This window comes from Taeniopygia guttata, chromosome 10 (genome assembly GCF_048771995.1).
Source record: "Taeniopygia guttata chromosome 10, bTaeGut7.mat, whole genome shotgun sequence".
Taxonomy (NCBI): domain Eukaryota; kingdom Metazoa; phylum Chordata; class Aves; order Passeriformes; family Estrildidae; genus Taeniopygia; species Taeniopygia guttata.
In genome coordinates, this window is record NC_133035.1 from 4,409,178 (window position 1) to 4,432,392 (window position 23,215).

Here is a 23,215-nt window from a genome sequence, read left to right on the forward strand (position 1 = left end):
AGAAGAACAAATATTATGGGATAACTAATCTATTACATGATAATTATGTATGGTTAAGCAAAGCCCACTGATAGCAGGATTCATGAGTTTGGATTTGAGTGTAGAAGTTTTATGCAGAGCTTTGGGGGTGCCACATCTGATATGTCGGAGAATTCTTTGTGAGGCAGTGCTGGCTGGGGATTTTGGGATGGCTTGGAGTAGGTGTGGCTGTGAGAGGCATGTAACACTGCGTTCAATAAAGATTGTGCAACCTCTTCAGTCTGGGGGACAGGCCTGTGTCTCATATGTCTAGTGTTTATTGTGGGCTTAAAAGAATGCTGAAATGTCTTATTTTAATTTCTTTGTCAGGGACCTTTTTTAGGTTCAGATCTGCATTGCTTCCAATCTGATCCAGAACACAGCTCCATTTAAATACTCCAGTATTCCTTTTGTCTCACAGTTTGCGCTGAAGTATTGAGTTTCCTTTAGCTTTCTCTGACAACAAAACTTCATAACCTTATAACAAACTGATAAAAATGTGTCACTAGCAGTCACTATAGAAAGAGGGCAGGGAAATGACTCTCCTTGGAAGAAATGCACTATATGCATGCAGATGACTCCTTACCAGGAGAACATGCTCCAGGAGTTCCAAGTATCCCAGGGTACATTCTGTTCCAAAGCGCAGGGCTCTCTCCCGAACTTCTTCACTCACATCTGGGTGATATGATGCTTGCTGAGGAGGCAAAACAATATTAATGTCCAAAATGGCTCCCACAAGAGAAGATCAGCACACAGAGATGGGGGAAAGAGAAGGGAGGATACTTTTTTATAGTGTGCAAAGGACATTTGAGCTTAAGGGCCAGCCATTTCTGTTGTAAGCAAATGGTGCTGGAAGAGCAGCAGAGCTCCAGTTCTGTAAAAGCTCGTTAATGGTGTTAGCTTGACAGAGAGATTTAACACAGCAATAGCAGTGCTGGAATCATCTGTTTAAACACAGAGAGAAGCTGCAGCAGAGTCAGGTCTCTGTAAGGATTTCCACTAAGTGTAATGTCTGGCATCTAATATAAGCCCGACTACTTAAACCATTTTATTTTTAATAAAAAGTGAAACCTGCAGCCTCTTCAAGCCTTGTACTTTCTACAATAAACTTCTAGGGAACTTTTTCATTGAGCAGAAGTACCACTTGTTGCCAAGTGGAAGTTCCCAAAACGCATAGCACTTCCTCTCACAGAATAGCTCCTTCCATTCCTGCAGCCTCTTATCTCGCGTTGAGATGGGGGATTATCTCACGGCTCACTTATTTTCGGCCCTTCCTGCAGCCCGCAAGAGCCCGAGCCAGGGCGGGCGCTGGTCTCTGGGCTCCCTCTGCAGGGAAGCTCGGGATGAGCAGAGCACAGAAACGGCCCGCAGGCGCCAGCTCCCCCTCATCCCACCAACACCCTGGCTGAGGGGATGGAGATGGGAGGAACAGGACTGATTTTCCTCATCTTCAGCATACTTCAAACCAGCTGCTGAAGCCTGAAGACTTCAGAACAGTTGTTTTTGTTTTTTAATATTCAAACAGGGCACAGGGCCCCTGAGTGTTTCTGCACTTAAATATTACTGTAACACAGGGAATTAGAGCAAGCATCTGCAGGAGGAAAGTATAAAGTTCCTTCTGTGTTTTGCATATGTAGCCAAGACTGCTATCAGAGTATTTTGGGAGCATTTTAAAGGTTCAGTATAAATTCTATATACTTCACACCCAGGAATATCCAAACATCTCACTGCACCAGTCAGGACTCGCAAGAGAAATGTCTTCTCCTCCAGCCCTGGGCAGAAGGTCCGCCCAAACATCTCAAACTGAAATGTGTCTGAAGAACCAGAACACACATTTGTTTCCTCATGCTGAGGCTTCCTTCACTATCAGCCCTCCTTTTCTCTCCACATGCTTTCCCAGGAGTAAGGCAGCCAGCAGTACCTGCCTCTGGTACAACTCCTGCCCCATCAGCACCACTGGTGCCTTGTGGAGGAAGGTGTGGGGGGCTGCTGTGAGCTCTCCCTGGAGCTGTCTCTTCCCTGGCTGAACCACAGCTGGGCTGGATCTCCTCCCAGGGCCTGTGCTCCATCCAGTGCTCTGCTTAGCTGCCTCCAGTGCCACCAGCAGCAGCCCAACCAGTGCTGAGAAAAGGTGAGAAGTTGTTTCTCTCTATCTACTACCTGTGGAATGATCAAAGTGATTGCTCACTTCCATTGCTTCCTGTGGGTCTGATAGGCCTTTCACACCTGCTTCCTTTCCAACAGCAATCACTACTGCCAAAGTGATACTGTGAAATATACATAGTGATACTGTGCACAGGTTAATTATGGCATCATTTTATACAAAGACGTAATAAAAAGAAGAAATTGTTATCTTAGAGCCTGCTCTAACATTCAATAAATTACAGCATTTCCACGACTTTAATGAGAGTTGTCTCAGTACATCCCACAATAAAGCATCCTTATTGTCTTTTGAAATGCTATCTGCTCATAAGAATGGAATTAGTAATGAGCACTGTAAATTCATCTACAGCAGACCAAGCACAGGCATCTACATAACTGTTAATTCAAACTCCTTATACTACTTTCCTTAGGGAACAGACAATTAAATAGAACTTGCATTCAAATTCCTGACACTGGGGAAGTCAGAGCTATGTTCTGTACAATTCTACCACAGATCATACACATGCACTTTTGTCTTGGCTCAAAGAACATAAAAATCTGATAATCTATCAGTGCTATTTCTACAAAATACCTTAATATCACTATAAAACCCCTCCAGTGTTTGTCAAATATCACAAAACCCTAGTCCCATTGCATCACACAGCAGTTACAGCACAGCAGGGCTAAGATTGCTGGTTCCTGTCACCAAAATTCAATGAATGTGGATTATCATGGAAATGCCACATCCAGTAATCAATCTGTAGAATTAATGGTATAAGATTCATAAGACTCTGAGCAAAATTTGTAGGAACAAGATTTTCTAAATCAAGCCTGGTTAAAACTGTGCATTTAAAATATTTGTTAAATGATATAGTTATTTTCTCATACATTTTAGATAATGCATAAAGTTAGTATTCTTGGAGACTTTTATTCTTGTTTGTCCAAAATGCTCTTGGTCTTAAGAAAGTACACTAGATCTAGGGCCTTGGCACTGTATCATTACAGCAAGTAAAATGATTCCCAGCCCTTCTCCTTCTGAAGACTCCTTCCTTTGTGAAAGCAATTCCCTGGGATATCACAAAGGCTTTTCCAGCATCCCAGACCTCTACAGGTTTTGACAGGGAGTTTCATCCTGTCAGCCACTTGCTACTTACAATGCACAAACCACTTAAATTATAAAATTAACTGTGAGCAAATGTAAACATAAACAGGAATGTTTATAAATAGATGTTCGAAAGTATGTACTGGGCTGTGCCTGCATGGAAGTGTTTTATAACATTACTAAAACCAGAGGATTCTGTTCCTGAGAATTTGCTGTCTGTTTGGAAAGATAAATCAAAATCTAAAGCATGCAAAATGGTGAAGAATTGTTAAACACTAAAAAACCTGCTACAAAACTAAGTCAATATAAAGAGTTTCATTCAATGGTTTTGTAGAAAGGCAGTTCTAAATTAGAATTTGCACTTTTGAAAGAGAGTAATTTTTAAAACAAACATGACCCTTCTGTTTGGGCAGTATTAGGCTAAAATTCAGTCTGGGACTGATGCAGTTAGGATTTGACCAGATACTGAAAATCAGACACCACACAGAGAGTGAAGCTGCATTTAAAAACACCAAAAGCAATTCTCTAAGAGAGCACCATTATTTCACTGTCACCTTCCATACATGGAAAGGCAAAAGTAAATAACTATGATTTATAGGCAAAGGCAGTTTACTACTACAGTCCCTACTGAAAATCAAAAGGAAGGAGATCTTCATAATCACATTTTTTAATCATTTATGTCTAGATTTTTTTATCATCAGAACAAGGCCAAATGGCTTAACAGTCATTTATGTAGCATATAGTGTAGAAAATAGAGCTATACTATTTTTACAGGGCTACAGCTATTTTTATAAAAAATTCACAATAAAAGTTGCACACATTTTTGAAAAGCGCAAAAGAAATTGACCAAACCAACAGATTTAGTCAGGGGAAAAAGAACTATTGAAGATAGGTCAAAGTGATTTCTTTCACCCATCCTTTCACTGTCCTAGGAATATTGAAATTATATTTGTGACCACAGGAATATTTGTATATTCTACTACTTGCACAAATTGGTTGTCTTCTGACTGGAAACCAGGAAAATTCAGCTCAAATAAAATTCCTCATTTTCACAAAAAGAAAACAGTGAATATCAGTGCTGGGGGTTTTTTGTGTGCATAGCACAAAAAATCCTTTCTTAGAGAGGTTCCCTTAAAATTATCTTAACTTTCTCATATGAAAAGCAGAAAACTGAAAATATATAATGTTCTATGGATTTAGAGGCACACAAACACAAAAATATCAATCTCAGGCAAGGAAGGGAATCTTTACCTTACAAGCTGTTAGCATGTCAGCTACTGCTTTGCGGCTCAGATTTGCTGTAGCAATCACATCCTCCTGCCTGCATGAGTTCCCAGCTGCAACAGCTTTGGCAGTTGCCATGGTGATTCCTTTCGTCATCCGGATTGATTCTTCAGGTGATGACGTCTTCTCTGGAACCTCGCTCGACTGGAACACCTAAAAGTGAAAGCAGGAAGAGTCTGGTACCAGTCAAGCCAAAGCAGAACAGCCATGAGAAAGAGACAGCAAACGGAAGCAGCCTTCGAACAGCAGGAAATTAGAAACATATCTGGAGTACTTGGATATAATTCCTGCTTGTCACAGGCCTGGATCTGATAAGCCTGCTCACCTACAGAGAGGAACAGTAAGCTGAGGAGACAATAAAAATGGTTAACCCATTAATCTCATCTGCATTTAACTACCCACAAGATAGTTACAGGCAGCTGTTCAGAGCCTTACCAGATGAAAAGAATTACTGTTCCTTTCATTATATTCTTTTCTCATCCTGACTGCTGTTTAGGCTGGTCTACTTACATGGGGAGATCCTGACCCTGCAAAGGCTGGACCCTACCAAGTGGTTGTTGGCACAGAGCAGTGGAGACTGAGAACAGCACCACTAAAATATTCAAATGTGTCTTAAAAAAGCAGAGGTGGAGCGTTTTCTCTTTGGCTATATTTAGTCTCCCTTAGAAACCTGAAGATAGAATTTGCAGGGTGAATAATGTGAAAATAGTTCAAATTACCTGACAACACACAAATTCTGGAATACAGGAACTGTGGGAAGATGCAGGTAACAAGCTGCACAACCTTATTTTGATTGCATAGTTTCTTTTCCTGAGCTTTAGTCTGTATTTGCTTGCCATTCTTTTAATGTATAGCCTGTATTAGCTTGCCATTCTTTTACTGTGCAGGGACAATTTGGAGTGCAAAATTAATTGGGTTTCTTGACCACACACAGTGCAACCTAAGCAGGCCGGTGGTTTCAGAATGCAAATGTCTGGACAAAAATGAGCCTGGTCTATCCTGTGCTCCCGGTTAATCAGTTTTTCACTTTCTCTCTCCAGAAATAGAAGCAATGTAAAAAAAATGAATTCTATTTATATGTGTGAAGACATCCCTCAGTGTTGCTCAGAGTCAGTCCCTGGAATTCCAGATCAAGCCTGACACATCTTCTTGAGTACCTATGTGCCACCCTCTCCCCATGAATAAGATGACAACATCACAACCAGAGGTCCATCCCTCAGCAGTGCTGACAAAAGAGGGACATTTCAAATAGACCAAGCAATCCTCCAATGACAGATGTGAACAGGTTTTAGCTCAGAGTTACAGGAGGGGATGTAACAGCCAGGCCTTCATGAGGAAACACAACAGTAACTAGTGAAAGAGAATTCCACACTATTAACTATTATTAATTCCTATGTACACAGGATATCAATAGCAGGCCACGTATCACAGGTACAGTAATTTCATAATAAGGGAAAAATAGAAACAAGTTTGAACGGCGGACGCAGTATAAGAGTGATGTTGAGGAGACACTACCAAAGCCAGGATCAAAAAAAAGTGAACAGCATCAGATCAGAAAACAACATCTGTACTGAAAGCTGAAGGTCTAAAGAAAAAGGAAGCAGTTGCTCCCAGCTTCATATAAGGACACGCTTGCGAAACCCACTACAAGAATTTAGTTCTGTACCGTGAGCTCCTGTTTGATGTACTCAATTGTGGCCTCAAGGGCTCTTGTCCCTCGAGTAGCTTCATCTTCTACTGCTTTAACAGTCTTCAAGAGGGATGTGACATTTGTTACCATCACCTGAAGAAGAAGCAAAAACAGTAACACGTGAATCCTTCCTCCTGCTTTCAGAGATGGCAGGGTATGAAGCAAGGCAAGCTGGGAAGCATTGTTACTTCTAATAGGACCTAAAAGACTTCATGGATTCTACTTGTTACAGAACTAAATACCAACTCTTGTGTTGGCCATGATACCATGATAATTAAACAAATAAAGGAGTTTTCATGCAATCAGAAATTGTTGAAGTTAAAGTTCCACATGTTTATCAAATGTGATTGCACAGCCACATGCAAACAAAATTTAAGAATAAGGTTTTACCTTGGCAGCACCTTTTAGCTGGTACATGGATGGATCATCTGCTGGTTTGCTGGCAGCTCCTTTGGTAGCACCAATGAGATCAGAAAGAGCCTTTGCAACATCCTTGATAGCATTGATCAGAACAACCTATGGAATGAGAAACAGCTATAAGGCTCAGGCAATAAAATGTGTCTGCATGAGGGTGTGATTTTTAGAACACAGTTAAACAATCGATGTCTTTTTCAAACATCTGCAATACGCTCGCCTGGCTTCATTTCACTGAGATCCAAACAAAAAAATCTGAATATTAGGGATAATGCACATGAAAAAGTTGTACAGTTAATTGAAAAGTAAGACACACATAGCTGGAGAATGGCAAGACTTTGTCAGCCTACACAAATAATACACAGCACAGTGCAGACATAAGCTGGATGGGCAGCTTTACAGACCTGCAAGCTCTTCAGAATAAAAACACGATGAGCCAGAGTTCCTATCACAAGTTAGTAAAAATGAACCAAATACTTTGCCAGAAGTATCCCAGCTGGAACACAACAGTGAAATGAAAGCAGAAGGGTTACATAAAGGCCCGAGTATTTCTACTCAATGCTTGAGCCTTTTGACTGTATTCTAAACAAGTGATATCTGAGTAAATCCAGAAAAGTTCCAGAGGAGACGAACCATACTGTGTTGCTTAAAAGCGTTAAACCACACAAAGTTCTACCAAATGAAAACTGTTCTCTGTAAGAGTATCAGAAAATCTTAAAACATCTCACCTGTGTTTCAGGATCATCAGATCCCAAGCTAGCTGCTCCCAATTTTACTACTTCAGCAAGCTGAGTGATGGTGTTAGCTGATGACTGAGCTGCTTGGGCCAGTTTGTCCTGACTTGAGGCAGCACCAGAAACCAACAATTTTGTGTCTTCAACTAAAGCTTTTGCTGTTTTCAGGATATTTTCCCTGTAGCAAAAGAAGAGGAAGCAAGGAAGGAGTGGAAAAGGAGAAAAGGGGGAAAACGTGTTTTCTAGTGTTATGGTGACTAACAGCTACATGAAAGAGCTGATCTAAATCATCATACCAGTGTCCATTCATAACATAACACAGACCAGGAGTGTAAGTTCAAAAAAAAAAAAAAACCAAACCAAAAGACAACTACTAAAACAGCAGCAGAGCATTTGGGGTGAATGCAGGGCAGTAGAATAAAATGAGCCCATCTTGAAAAGAAAGTGATTGGGTAATAGCATCAGAGAGCACTGTATCTGAATACTAGAAGAAAATCTGGCCATGCTGTGAGAAAAGTACCAGCTGTAGAGCATCCATAATAATCAGCATATTGTAAGAAAAACTAAAGTAATCACAGGTGAGGAAGGTAGAAGGAAGAATGGCAACAGGAACACCCACATGTCTTGGTCAGGGTTCCCCACCCCTTCCCACCCGTATCTGTGTTTTGACATGCCAGGACAACAAATCCAAAGCAACATCTGGGTAAAAGAATAAATAATTTTGAGTATGCAGTTCACAAACAAATCAAATCCGAGATTTCCTATTCTTCTTCTCACTGCCTTGCCTCATTCAATTTCATTCACAGGAATCAAAAATGGTAAAAATTTATCTCCATGTCCCAATTTCTTCTGCCAGTTCCACTATTCCCCTGGAAATGCAGTCTTCTATTTTTTTCAGCAACACTGACCTGTGATCTGCAAATGATTCATTGTTCTCAGCATTAAGTGTTCCAGCAGTAGCAAACATGATAGTGGTATCCAGATCTGCAATTATCCCAGACACAGCACTGGCTGCAGTAATACAGGCTTGTGTGCCTTTGTTACCTGCCTGGAGGGCAGATAAAACCAAGGAGACCTAGAAACAACAAAAAGCAACAAGGTGGTCATTGAAAGCAAGTTGGTCCTGTGAATCATTACTACTCTCTTTATCAGCTTTAACTTTAATTACAAGGTACGGTCTACCCCTGTCTAAATTTGGAATTGTTACTACTCCTGGGATACATCATGAAACTGGTACAGCTGAGAGCACATAAACAAAGGCTGAACCAATGGCATTTGGTGAGATCTGAAAACTGCTGGCACCAACTCTCACTGTTCATGTCCAATAAAAGGAGAGAGATGCCACCAAAAAGGTTCAACAAAACTACCCAGGCTATTTATTTGAAGGGGATGTTTCCAAGGAACAAGAAGCCCCGGAGTCTCAAGATGCAGTTCTAGGCAGTTACTTATGTCCTAAAACGAGAGGACATTGCTGCATGAAACCACATTACACTGACCAATCTCACAATAACTGTGGCCAGGGAATGCCTCATAAGGCACAAGAGCCATCTCACACCTTAGGATATTGTTTTGGACCAATCTCCCTCTAACAGGAGGTTGAAGTTTTATTGCAAGGCCTGAGGAAGGACTAATCATGGGCTAATCCAGCGCATGAACACTGAATGCTTGAAAGAAGCAAGACCTTTGGGTAATTCAGACACTATTCAGTACTACAATGCAAAGTTAAAAGAAACAGTTTCCTGAATCCAGTTTGACTGGTTTACTCCCAGTGGCAGCTGGGTAGACAAACAGCGTGGGGTAACAAGGAAAGCCGTCTTACCTTTTCTGTGACAGCACGAGCGCATTCTATCAACTCCCTTTTGGTGTAGCTGTCTGTAGGGCAAATCTGGAGAGCTCCAGCTTTTTGCACAAGAAAGATACACCCATGGCCAAGTTCCTGCACCCGAGTCCTGATCTGGAACCCGATCTAGATGGCAAAGAAGGCACAGGGAAAAAGGAAGAAAGAAGAAAGCAAATAAATAAACGTCATACTGGTACACTGTGTCGACAGAAATGGAAACACCGTCTCTCTGGTGAATACCAATATTCTGCCCACCACTATATCCTCTCCAAAGATCAGAAAAAAAACCCACAGATGTAATTCCATCTACACATGAAGCACAACCCTATAAAAGGCTCCCCGATGAAACAGGGCAGGAATAACCCAGAGTCCGTGAAAGAGAAGGGGTAGGGCAGGTAACCGAGTCAAAGAGACATAATTCAAGCACACGCAACTTGACATTTAAACAACGCTACTGCATCATCCAGAACTGCCTGTCAGCATCAGCTGTACTCGAGGTATGTGGAACAGGTAAAAAGCACACAATTTCACTGCTGAAACAGGGTCAAAAGTAAGTAAGTATGTGATTCTCTTTGCTTGGTTTTGAACCTTGCACAGTCTTCATTCTCCAGAATAAATCACATCCATGTGAAGCACTGAAATGGGGAAAATCCTGCTATTACTGCTTCTGATTTATTAATAATCCTACATCCTAAGATGTCTGGTCCCTGTTTTGAAACACGGTAGCTGTAGTCTCTGCATGTATGCCCTCATTCTGGTGTGATTTGGGATTAATACATGAGCAGGAATCACAGCCATTAGTATCACAAACGGACTTACTTTAACCTCAGGCACAAAGTAACATGCAGAAATGGTAATTTGATTTAACAGTATTGAGCCAAATGCAAGGCATTGCTTTTCACATACTACTGTGCACAAAACATTCAAGTAAGTGTATCAGCAGGATGTGTAAGCACAAAATCAAAAACTCTTTAAAGGACTTTTATGTAGATAATCTGATACATCTGGAGAAGGTAAGACACCCTCTACCCCATCCTAACAAAGTTTTCCTATGCTCCAGTAAGAAGAGAGGGATGAAAGGGCTGTGCAGGTGTGCTCAGAGAAGATGCAGCAACTCCCACAACAGGTTAATGCAATTGAGGCAAACAGCCCATCCTCCTCACTTAGCATGAGGCAAGTCTAAGATACTTCTCCCACATCACATTCCAATTCCTTGCATGAATTTCACTTTCAGGATAGCAAGTTATACTTAAAATCACTTACAAACAAGATAAAAAAAAGCATATAAATATTTGTAGCTTCTCAAAACATGCAAGATTGAAGGAAAGCCACATAGTAACATGTTAAAAGTTTTAAGAGTTTTCTTTGTATTTGCAAGTTGCCTGTAAGTGAAAGTCCCAAGTAATTTAGGAGGTTCTGTTGTGGTCTGTGGAATGATCCACTTTTATCCCAAGCTGTTTCTTTCTACAGCCAGAGATTTTGACAAAGGGTTTCTATGGGCAATTCTTATAACAAGGCTTGTCACCTTTACTGTGCTGTTCACAGTAAAAGAACACCCTTGTTAACACCACCGTGTACAGAGAATAAAGAGGTCTAAAAACTGCAGACCTCCTCTGGTTCTGCCGTAGCTGCAGCCATTCGGCCCTGGAGAGCCAAATGCCCATAGTCATTGGTCATTTGCGATGCAAGTCCTCCCAGCTCCTCCGGGTTAGTAACCGACTTAGTCATCTGAAAAAAGAACACAGGCAAGAGAAACAGAAAATTGACAGGCATGAGAACAACTTGTTAATACACCCCAGATTAGAAGCACACCCATCTATTTGGCCACGCTGATAAAATGAGATAATCCGCTTGCCATGGAAGGGACGTCCTCCAGCAAAAATTCCAGAGGACACTCAAGCAAACATGCTTTATTAGAGTCATGGCAACTGGGCAGTTGCTGCAGATAGAGGAATCCAAGAGCAGCAGTTAGAGGCAATACTTCACTCTTTGACACAGAGGGGCCAGTGGCTAGGTACAGTCATTCAAACTGCAAAGGAAAGTGGGGTTTGTGTGTCACAGCCACCTTATTTTGTCAAAGGTGAGCTAATCCCCATCAGCCTCAGCTGAGACGTGGAAGCATGGAAATGGAAAAAATCTGAGGACCAATGCAAGACGCATCTCAGATGAGGGAACACGATGGAGAAAGAAATAGGCAGGATGACATAGAATGTATCAGTACAATGTCAGTATAAATAACTGAATCTCTCTTTAGAAAATTCCTACCTTTTAACAGAGATAGTTCTTCTGTCTCAAGTTAATGTTGCTCAAAAGCAACAGAGGTTTATCCCTGGGACAAAACTAGTTTTAGACAAATTTCTACTGTCATAGGTAGCAGAATCATGGACCTGTCTTGGCTGCAAAAGCAATTGACTCTGTGAAAAATCCTGTCTGTAGCACTCATGAACAATTACCTCAACTCTCTCAAGAACAAATTAGCAACCTCTGTACTGTTCCAAGGGAAGATACATTATGCATTACTGTGAAACAAGTCAAGAAAAAGCTCAATTCAACAGATGTCACTTTTCTTTTTTTAAACCCAGGTGAGTCATAGAAATGAAAGAAAAAGACAGTGTGGGATGTTGATCTGCATTCATACATTAAGTAAGATAGTGCTCTGAAAACACTGATGTTATTTCACTGGCTACATGAAACAGTAAGTGGGAAAAAGTATCACAGTCATTGATAAACAAAAGGTGGCATTTCAGCCCAGTTAAATGGGCTGATGAAAAAGCATGTGGTTTTCCTTTTATTTCTCCTCAAAAATGAGCCAAATAAAAAGCTTTTGTGCAGAACAGCCATAATACAATCCAGCATTCCTCCTGTAGAGGACCTCTCCATGATCACACCACTAAGATGCAAAAGTTAAATTGACAAGATCATAACTCCTTTTGCTCCATTACCCCAAAAGAAATAAGGTTATTGAAAATTTGATGATCAAGAATGTCTCAACACTGCGCAAACAATTCCATGTTCCTTATGTACACAGTTTGGACCCTGTTAAAGTAATTTCTTACCATCTCCTGTGCTGTAACAGCAATGGCTTTAGAATATTTCACCACTGTGGTCTGATAATCCACAAATGTTCCTTTTGGTTCTGGAGGTGTACCTTCATCCAACTGTTAGACCGAGAGAAAAACTCAGCATTATAATAAACAGCATACTTTACAGGCAATATATATTAAATTCTATGACCTCCTCTCTCAAGATACACATGTGAAAATAGGGCACCAGGATGTACAAAGAAGCTCAGCAAATACTTGAGCCCAGGTTATAAGTATGGAAGATGCAGAGAATGTACAGTGCAAAGTACAGTTTTTGAGCATGAGGTTTGCTCCTCATGCAAGGTCAAACAATCTGCTCTTCTCAGCTAATAGACAAAGGAAGGTGCAACAGTCACAAATCAAAATGTTCATGACAGAAGATAAGATAAGACTTCTTTATGTGGTAAAGTCTTCAATCTTTAAGTCAGGATAGGAAGACCCAAATACTTGGATTGAACTTATGTACACTTTGCAACTATACATCTTCAGTAGAATGCATTACAAAGTATAGCAGAGCATTTCAGGCTTTGACATAATCTCTGAAGGTAACTTACTTCAAGGTTGGCTTGCTGTTTATTTAAGAGACTAACATAAAAGATAAGAGGAAAAAAAAGGAAGCAAAAACAAGAGGTCACTTGACCTAAGATGATAGTTAAATGCCAGAATATTACTGAACAAACTATTTTGTAGGAATTCTACTGTCCAGTACCATGTAGGTTGGAAATGTGAGCACCATGTCCCACATTTGTTTTATTTTACACTATGCAGAATCAAATAATCTTCAGGTTTCCTATGACAACATTTCATGACTGACCACTAAATCAGCACCAGTTTGTCCAAAGCTCTGCAATGTGTTTCAGCTTTCAAGCACAAAGTGAGAAAAGGAACAATTTCTATGCTTACCTTGTTCATTGCCTCTGCAATTGAGTCCACCATACCTCCAACCATCCCAACCTCACTTGCAGCTTCATTTAAAGTGACCATGATGTCATCCACAGCCTCCTTCATCAGCTGTGCAGCCTCAGTGATGGCATCATGAGTATGAGATGCCTGGAGGACACAAAGAAAACCAAGATAGTCACAGGATGTTCTCTCTGCAAAACAATGTGTGAATCAGAAGTGTAAGAAATTTTTAAAACAGTAAAGGCACTGAAATTAACACTTCTTGGCAAAGATGACAAGAAAAACACTGCAGCAAAGCAGACAGAACAGAACTTTGTGCAATGCTGCTCCTGCCTGGCAAGGGTTCCCATCCCATGGGATTCACCAGACAAGCCCTGGTTTTTAACCATTTGCTTTTTCTACGAGAGCCTAGATTGCTGCTGTCATACCCTGACTTTGTGTCCCCTGAGATGATGCTGTGAGAAGACTGGAATCCTGTCTTGGAGAAATGTTTGTTCACTCTCAGGAGACATCAGGAGAGCTGTCACTGGCACTTCGTCTGCAAACATATCCCTTGACTGTACAGCAGGTACATGCTGAGTTTTCTGCCATACTTGCCTTTCTCGCTCACCCTTAATGCCACACAACCACCTTACCTTGGGGTTTCCTCCCCCTTCTTTGGCAGCATACAGTATCTGTAAGGCAGATTCTGCTAGAGTCTTGGTCTGGTCCAACACAGTCATCTGTTGCTGATGATTCAGTGTCTTGGATGCCACACCAACTGCAGCTAAAACAAGGGGTTCGAAGTAACTTGCCAGCTGTGTTACCTAAGAAAGCCAGAACAACCCCAGAAAGCCATTAACCACACTTCCCAGGCAAAACAGAAAACACATTCCCTTTTTACCATTGGGATGTGGGCCAGCTCAAGGAGCACAATGCTTCTGCACTGTACAGGTTGGGTTTGGATCATGTGCCCCAGGGATTGTATCTCCCCTCAGTGTCCAACTCCTGTGCAAAGCCATGTGTCTCCTCCTCCAGAAGCACATGGTCCTTGAGGTTACATGTTCAAGACTGTCACGGGAGTCACAGGCTATTCAAGAGTATCCCTGAAAAGCATCTCCTCTGGGCAAGGGAGGAGCCTCTCAATCTTTGTTGCCTCTGCAGTTTTTACTCTCAAGAATATAAAAGATGAGAAGATGAGAACTTGCTACGTGAGAAACTTCTAAATCTTACAATAACCATGGTAAATATGCTTTTGGTATATGCATTCTAACATTTAGTTTTTTGGACAGACATTCTACAAGCATGAATTTGACTCTACTTACACTCCGTAAAACAGGAATACATTTACACAAAACCCCTAAACAAAAACCTTAATAAGAATATTTCTCCTTTGGCCTGTAAAAAGGTTTGGCATTAGCTCGGAGTATTTGAGAATTCATTTTTTTTTCTCATTACAAATTTGTTCTTCTGCTCTCCCATAGGAAGAGAAACTGCCATGAAATTGAGGTCTTCCCTAACATTCAGCTGTCCAAGATTTCAAATGCCTTTGTCATGGCAGCACACTACCTTGTGCCCCAGCTGAGCTGCCTCTCCCCGAGCTGCAGTGGCTATGGGATCGATGAGGTGGCCAATTTCCTGTACAACTGACGTCAGCTGCTCCTGTAGAGCCTAAAAGAAAGAGAAATTGTCAATTGCTATCGCAGCTGTTCTCTCATCCAGTTGTACCACGCTTGACAATCACCCTCAGACCAGCCAATATCCTCAAAGCTGTTCAAGTGACCACTATGGCAGAATGCAGAAATCCACACTGCTAGTTCCTCACATAATTGCTCATTTCTTCTCCTTTATCCTCTTTCAACACCAACAACCCTGAGATGAGCCTGCTCCTCTTAGGTTTATATGACAAACCTGAGGAGAGAGTGCTGACAGCACCCAACTCAGGGCTAGGTGTCCTTTTTCATTGCAATGTGCTCGAGGGCCCCCCTGACACCTCCCAAGCTATTTTTGCCCTGACAAAGATTTAGTATTACTGCACTAATCAGAAAACTGTCAGAGCACTGATTTAAGTGTGAAGAAATATTTTTCAAAGCATAAAATACAATGCAAGAGCAAAAAACTCTGCCACAGATTTTGAAGCAAGTGGGACAAAGGAAAAATGTCACATCTCTGAGGGACAGAGATGAGAAATGACCTCATGAATACAATCTGCAGGACAGGAGTAAACATATTAAAAGCATATTAGTGGCCTGGTCAAGATATAAATACTGGTTTTTAATTCAGCCATAAATATTGGCTTTTAATTTTTAATGACTAATTTTAATTAATTATTTTTTTAATTTTGGCTGCTAATTCAGAGGCACTTGATACCTTGGCATCCATAAGGATTAAGGTCGCTCTCATGGTAGGCAAGAGAAAAAAATTATTTTTGCCCTTTGTTACATTCCTTTACCGCTTTATAACTGCCATTTTTGGCAGCATTTACTTCAGTTCAACATGAATACGATAACTTCATTTCAATTAAAATGATTTATAATGTAGTTCCTGGACTGACTTATTTTGCACAGCTTCATTTGGTCTGAGATGTTTCTAGTATGCAGTGTTACAGCCACTCCAATAAACATGTAATTTCAAGAAGCAGCAGTATGAAAAGACATAAATACCAACATGAGTTGAGACACTGAAGAGGGCAGAAAAGGAAGCTTTCTTAAAGTGAACATATCAACATCAACTTCAAATTTCACTTATTAAAGGACAAACTAGGCATTAAGAATAAAGAACATTGACATTTATGTCATTGGACTTCTAGTAATAGACCAACTTCAGAAACAAATTTATTAAGAATCTTCAGAAACTAATCCTGGCTTCCACATGGCAAGGTACCACAAAAACTCTACCAGTCTGTCATATCAGCAGAGGAAGTAAGAGCAATATGTGGGTGGCAGTAAAAAAAACCTACTTTCACCCCTACTACTCCCTGGTGATTTTGGGATCTTTGAAGAAGTGACACAATTTTGTCTGTGCATGACTTTGCCTAGAAAGACCCGATTAAGGACCCTTCTCCTCTCACTGGCAGTGGACTATGCTGTGATTGAGCAGCAGGATGTCCAGCACTCCTCTGTGCCTGTGCTCTCTGCCTCACCTCCACAGAGATGTCATCCCTGGTGGCCAGGCTCTGGCTCACAGCAGCGAGTGAGGCCTGCTCAATGTCCCTGATGCATCTGTTGATCCCATCGATGGAGAAATCACATTCTCGCTGCCCTGGGGCCTTGTCCCTGCAACACAGAGACACTCAACTGAGCATGGTGCCAAGAAGCAGGATCTTTCCTGAATGAACACATGACTGCTTAAAAAAAAACCAAACCAAAAACAACTATTTCCCACCTATTGCATGTTGGTACACGATCTACATGGAGGTAATATTAGCTAGTGTTCATTTTCCACAGCATTCTTCATTACATTTATGTTAGAATGAATTGAGGGTGGAACCAGAGAAGGAGAACAGAATACAAACACAGAACAGCCCTGTGCTGCAGGGTGCTGCAGTCATCAATTACGATTAAACACCCAGTGTAACTGGAGAGATATTGTACATCACAGAGTAATTTTCTGTCAGTGAAAAATAACAGTGCTAATGGCCATATGGCATTTTTCTTTATGAACAGTTGCTCAGTTACTACAAAATACATACCTGATAGAGGTAATAAGACTCTTGATAGAATCTGAGACTGTATGGGAATGCCCTGCTAGTACAGACCATGTAGGAGGATCCTTGGGATTAATAGCCAGAGAACGGGCAGTTTTAATCAATAAAGATGAGCTCTCCAGCATTGTCTTAGCAGAAACCAGAATTGGCTCCTGTGCTTGTGATCCCTGTGATCAGGAAAGTATAAGAACAGAGAGAACATTTGAATTATTATTTGAGTTCATCCACACTTTCTGCTCCTAGAAGTCTATTTAATTAACATCATTAAAATGGAATTATAATCTCCTCCATTGCAATATTATATTCACAGATAGTCAACACAGAAATAGAACAAAATAATCAGTCCAACAGCTTTCTCTGAAACATACTTAAAAAACATGTCTCAAGTTAAGAAATGCATTTTCCAGCTGAGAAACAAGAGAAACAAAGACTTGTCTAGTTGTGGCTACAGAAATACCATTGAAAATACACTTTGTCACAAAAATTGTTGTCATCAACAGATGTGCCCTTTCCCCAGTCAGACTACTCACTCCAAGTGGTGACTGATGACTCTTGACTGGGTTATCAGCTGTGTATCTATTTTATTGCCAATAGGCTGATAAACCCAGGTACCACAGATCTGGAGGACACAGTTAGATTTCAGTTACAGCCCCAACAGCTGTAAGATTGCAACAGCTACTGCATCATCTGATACTGCCATCTGGATCAGAGCCTGACAAAGGCAGGAAGCAGCCTTGGAGGGCCAGTAACAACACATGACCTCTCTTTAGTCCAAAGCTTTTACAGAGCTTGAGGGCTTTGCTTTTTTATCTCTTTTCCCTGAGTAAAAACTCCAAACCCAATGAATCCTTTATTAGTCTCTTCACATTCTACTCTGCTGTAGTTACACAGTTTGAGGACGGAGAACTTGTGGGCAAAAATGAAAAAACCCAGCAACATCCCTTGGATTGTTTTCAGAACTAACTAGGTTCCATTTGTTAAAACTGCTCTTAAGGGAAAACAAAGGGGATATTTACTATTGTATTGCATGGAAGGATCCAGCTACTAAACCATGCAAATCACCTGTTCTATATGGTTTTGCTAACAACAGACTTGCAGCACTTACTGTAGCCAAACTGTGCATCCTACTAGTAGAAAACTCAAGCTCAGAGGTTAAACACAAGACAGCAGAATGCCCTGTGAACACCCAGAAACCCAAGGAAATACTTCGGGGTCTTTACACTCACTCTCTCCCAACATTTGATTCATTCAACATGTTCAACTTTTGGAGGATGGAAATGCAGTATCCTGCCTTACCTCAGTGCTGATCTGTGCTGGGATGCTGACAAATTCTGGGTTTGAAGCAAATGCTGTCAAATTTTCCACAGCCTCTATTAAAGGTGCAGTGGCAATTCTGCACTTGTTGCGGTTCTCCTCAGAGAAATCTCCATCCAGTGCCTGGAAATGAAGTCAGGATTGAGCTCTGTCTGAATGGGCTTCTTTAGCAAAATTGAAGGAAGATGGCTTAAGTCTTCCTAGTTTTAAACTGCTGTGTGTTGACAATATTTGAAAGCTCCTTCACAAACAAGATTGATGCAAAGAATGTGATCTTTTAGGAGTGTTTCCTTCCTCAGCTGGTTACTGACCCTGAACTTTAAACTGCTGCAGGTTTTCTGTCACTGCACTTGGATGAATCTCTCAAGTCTCTCTCCAATGAGACTCAAGTCTCTCAAGCGTCCCAGGACCCAAACCCCAAAGAGTGAAAGGGGCTAAACTCCCACCTTTTTGTGGTTTGTGAAGGTGGCTGTTTCCTATGGACGGATATTGAAATTTTTTTGTTATTTCTGTTTTAAGCAAACCAGTAATATATTGCTCTCATTTTCACCCAAGTCACCTGATCTCTCTCACAATTTCAGAATAAACATTTCAGCTAATTAATTCAATTAGGTCAATTAATGGCTTCCAGAAGGGTTTAGAACTGTGAATTCTCCATAGCTTCACAAGTATTACTTCTGCTTGCTTGAAAAAAACCTACTCCCTCTCAAATTGCTGGAAGGAATCTGGAAAATAAAAGGTTACTATTAACAGGAGACTACTAGCAACATAAATGGCTTCTGTTTGGTTCCCACTATTATTTATTTCCTTTTTTTTCTCTAACGATAAGTTAAAGCTGTCAGAAACAGCTCCAAAAACCTCCATATACTGGGGAACTTATCATTAAAAACCTTCCCATTCAGTTGTTTGCAGATTATTCTTATGGTGCAAGCTGATTAAATACATCAATCCCATCATACTGGATGGGCCAGCTGCCTCTCCTAATATTAAAACTGCCCAATTGTTTTCAACTTGAATTCAGCAGTAAGGCCATTGAACATGTTTTCCAATTCAGATCTTCAAAAATTTAATTAGTGATTTTTTAAACCATGTATATCCAATAATGTAAAAATATATTTCTAACTGTTCTGATTTTATCTCAACAGGGGGGAAAACCAAACAAGAAAACCCCCTAAATCGCATAGGAAGAAGAAAGCACAACTGAGCAGCATTTGTACCTTGATAGTTTTAACCAGGTTAGCAGTGCTGTTTGCAACTTCCTTGGCAGATTGCACAAAGTGTCTCTTGGCAACAGGATTTGCTGTTTTTGATGAAGCAATGCGACAAGCGTTGCACAGAGCAGACGTGTGTTTGGCCACGATGGTGGCAGCTGACAAGACCTGTAAAAACCAGCACAGAACAGGCCCAATGTCAGAGGGGTGCGCCTGTAACCACACTGCAGCTCTGCAACGTCAGTGTCCAGAGCCAGGCAACAGAATCAAAGCAAAACACCGTGGACTGGACAGGAACAAAGCAAAAATCCTGTGTCCCAAGAGGGATGGCCTCCCTGCAATCCTCTGCAGTCACCTGAGACGGGCTGCTCGCTGGATCCACCAGGTTCTGGCAAGCCATCTGGATCGCTTGGTTGGCACGGGCAAACTGAATTGGGTCAACGAGGCCCTGCTGACCAGCCTGGCTGTTTGGATCTGAGATACCGACCAGGTAAGCAGCCTACAAATGGGGAAAAGAAGAAAACAATCCTAATACATCATGCTAATTCTGTCTAGGATCTCTGGTAAGGTGGCCATATGTCGTAGCACATGGTGGTCAGAGATTATTCAGAAATCATACTGTGAAATACAATTACCATTTGTTTTTAGCAATGCATCACCAGAATCCACTGAAACCATAAAATATACCCTTACATTTGAGAAATTTAATTAGTTGAAACAAAACAAATAGTCCACTATTAAGACAACTGCTATCCCTGAAAACATTGTTTGTCACTTGCACAGCCAATGGAGAGAGCTTTAAAGATTACAGGTACTGGCAAATTAGTTACTGTATTAGCCACAGCTGGAGGCAGTGGAGGTTTTTGTCAAGATTACAAAAGCAACCCAGCAAAGGCACTTGTGCTGAGTGCAGGTCCCATCAGGCCTGCAGCTGCTGGTCTCACTGCAGCCCAAGGTGTCTGATGGCCAACCTTACCTCCTCTCTCAGTTATAAGTTTCACACTTCTCAACAACCACAACTTATCTGAACTGTCACAATCATCTGTGAAGATTCCTCATATTTATTACAAATACAATTATCTGTTACCTTAATATGCCAATGAGGCAACTCAGAGTTAGATGTGGAGGAGATTTAGTCCATACCAAAGTATTACACATTTGGGGAAATCAAGAAGAGGTTTGCAGATGCAGAGCACGATCCCCCACAGCCAAATCCTTCACCAAGGTGACTGTTAGCAGCTCTTTATAGTTCACTCAGTAATCAGATCAGTGAAACCACAGAGATCAGACCCTAATTTAGTGTAGCAGTTTAAGAATTTTGGTTATTCCAAAAGTATCTGAACAGCTGAAACAGGTTTCTTCTTAGTTCCAATGTCTGAAATTTGTAGTGCTCCTTAAGAGCAGATTAGAACTAGATCAACTAGAACTTGATTCATTACTTTTAACTGTGGCTTTTTTGTGCATTTCTCTATATAATAGTTCTGAGCTTGAGCTGCAAACACAAATTCCATATGTGGCAGCTTTGCTTTATCCTCAGCAAAGCTTCCTTTGAGATGGCATTTCCCTTCCTTAGAAAATATGCATGTTATTGCACTCTGCTCCTCCTGCAGTTTGTGCAGCTTCTGTGGGTCTATGCAGAACACACCGTGTAATACAAAATCATCACTTGCTTGGCCACAGGGAAGTGAATTCCAGATTTACAAACCCAGAACATGAGCTTGCTAAAAATAAAGACTTAATTGCTTTACAGCCTGCAGTCTCTTACCTGAGCTGCTGCCTCTGTGAGGCCACAAAGAGCCTTGGATGCAACTCCAACACATTCTCCAAAGACCAGAAGATCCCCAGTTTTTGCATTCTGGGAAATGCCTGCCATTGATTCTCCAAGAACCTCAGAAATTAAAAAAACAAAGTTATCTTCCAGATATGCATCCCTACCACTTAGAGGCAAGCAATTGCTGCCCTGAAGCCAATTTTGGCCCACAGACCCCCTGGACTTGGCTTCCAGAATTTTTAGCCTTCACTAAACTGGGCACATTCCTCTGTGTGGCGTGAGGGACCAGGCATGCACACCAACACTGGACTGACAGGGAACATAAGCACTACTGGAGTTCAAATGGCTAAGAGGGTACAGAACTACCCCCCAATTAATTTTGCTGTCATCCATTGGTTATCACAGCTAACCTGGCACTAGGTGCATTTCATGCAGCCTGCATGACAGTCCTGCAGATGCTGTTGACACCTACAGGATCACTTTTGTAAGCAAACTCACTGAAGCTCAGTGGGAATGAAACTGCACCTAGACTTCTGGAACCATCTTAGTGTCAGAATGCACATGAATTCCCACTGAATTCAGCTCACTTGGCTTTAAAATTCAAAATGAGCTCTGACTGCAGTAGAGCATTAGATGCATGATGACACACACATCCATTAGGTACTTTCTTTTACTTTTACAGAAGAAGGAATATGAGACAATTCCAACAAATCAAATAAGGACACAAAAGTCAGCTTCAAAGGAAGATGTACAGCACGGTTTGATTAAAAGTTACTGAAGAGTTTTCCCACAGGTTTTCTGATGTGGTGGGGTGTCTGGACTGCTCAGACATTTGGCAAAGCTGTTCTGAACAGAACAATACAATGGGATTTCATTGCCAAGCCCTCCCATTCATGCTTTGGGCTGTTCTAACATAGCTGCAGTCAAAATACAGCACCCGAAACTATGACATGCTGTCTAGTGCATGTCAAGGAGAGGAAGGGTGAGAGGAGAAGCTTTCAGAGCTTTCAAATAATTAAAAATTTCTTACTGAGGCAATAAACCTCTAAGTGACCAAAACCTGAAATTACCTGCAAGAGAACTATCTCAGGCAGAGTTTATCAAGGACTGTAGCAGACATTTTAGCTATAAACACTGGCTGCACCTCTAATATTCAATATGTATATGGAAACTTTTGAAAATCCAAACACACTTTATAACTGACACAGAGGTGGGAAAAAAGAAATTACCTTTGAGTTTTCCATTACACCCTCAATACAATCAAAATATGAGAGATCGCTCACGGGTTCATTTGGGTTATCCAGCATTCCCTTAACTGTCTGAAATAACGAAAGAAACTGATTATTGACAGAGTCTGAAATACTGAGCTGAGAGGAACACAGACTATCACACCTATTCTGCTTATCCCAGTGTAATCTAACATGTTTGTCTGCAGCAAGTAGCCAAAAGTACACATTCCCCAAGGGCGTGCCACGCAGGAAACCACACCCGACGGGAACTGAGCTTTGGGAACTCCGTGTTTGTGCACCACCAATCTCTTGGAAGTTCAGCTTTACCTTGTATTTGTGATGAGTGATATATGGTCAGAGGTGCTCAGCTTGACATGAGGCAATCTGTTTTCTGTCAGGTATCAATAGTGTAACACATGTTTTCAGTACTGTTTTAAATTTCATAAACAGATTTTAGAAGTGATAAGAAAAACAGCTGCCATTTGTTGAGCACTGTCTGGAAACACAAAGGTTTACTGAACTGAGTACACATCCACCACCTGCCTGCCTCTTACAGTGTCAACAGATTCCCCAACAGAGGAAAATGTTCTGTCAAGAAACTACATATAGTTAGGTTTAAGGTCTTTTCCTGAGGTGATTCTGAGTTCTGAAAACAACAATGTGACAATCAGTCACATATTCATTGAGAAGAATGAATGCAGTTAGATAACAAAACTTGTAAAAAACTGCAAAATGCGGGTGGCTAATTCTTTTATACATAAAAATATCTGTAGCACACCTTTTTTCAATTCTTAA

The 23,215-nt window shown here is 41.1% G+C and overlaps 1 protein-coding gene across 11 annotated transcripts in view; it reads right to left on the reverse strand.

Annotated features, from left to right (window-relative positions):
• Nucleotides 1–23,215, reverse strand: part of TLN2 (talin 2) — a 198,478-nt gene that overhangs the window by 19,634 nt on the left and 155,629 nt on the right. For 10 of the 11 annotated variants that reach the window (XM_072933836.1, XM_072933837.1, XM_072933839.1 and 7 more), the window contains 19 exons: nucleotides 22,421–22,510; nucleotides 21,186–21,308; nucleotides 19,776–19,919; nucleotides 19,427–19,588; nucleotides 18,192–18,332; nucleotides 16,881–17,062; nucleotides 16,332–16,464; nucleotides 14,759–14,860; nucleotides 13,846–14,016; nucleotides 13,211–13,357; nucleotides 12,281–12,382; nucleotides 10,833–10,952; nucleotides 9,204–9,350; nucleotides 8,293–8,459; nucleotides 7,379–7,562; nucleotides 6,627–6,752; nucleotides 6,213–6,329; nucleotides 4,514–4,699; nucleotides 605–712 (listed from right to left, as the gene is read on the reverse strand). In XM_072933836.1, coding sequence (XP_072789937.1) covers nucleotides 605–712; nucleotides 4,514–4,699; nucleotides 6,213–6,329; nucleotides 6,627–6,752; nucleotides 7,379–7,562; nucleotides 8,293–8,459; nucleotides 9,204–9,350; nucleotides 10,833–10,952; nucleotides 12,281–12,382; nucleotides 13,211–13,357; nucleotides 13,846–14,016; nucleotides 14,759–14,860; nucleotides 16,332–16,464; nucleotides 16,881–17,062; nucleotides 18,192–18,332; nucleotides 19,427–19,588; nucleotides 19,776–19,919; nucleotides 21,186–21,308; nucleotides 22,421–22,510 — 2,652 coding nt within the window. The remainder of the gene's footprint in view (nucleotides 1–604; nucleotides 713–4,513; nucleotides 4,700–6,212; nucleotides 6,330–6,626; nucleotides 6,753–7,378; nucleotides 7,563–8,292; nucleotides 8,460–9,203; nucleotides 9,351–10,832; nucleotides 10,953–12,280; nucleotides 12,383–13,210; nucleotides 13,358–13,845; nucleotides 14,017–14,758; nucleotides 14,861–16,331; nucleotides 16,465–16,880; nucleotides 17,063–18,191; nucleotides 18,333–19,426; nucleotides 19,589–19,775; nucleotides 19,920–21,185; nucleotides 21,309–22,420; nucleotides 22,511–23,215) is intronic. The other variant, XM_072933835.1, reaches the window with a different exon arrangement.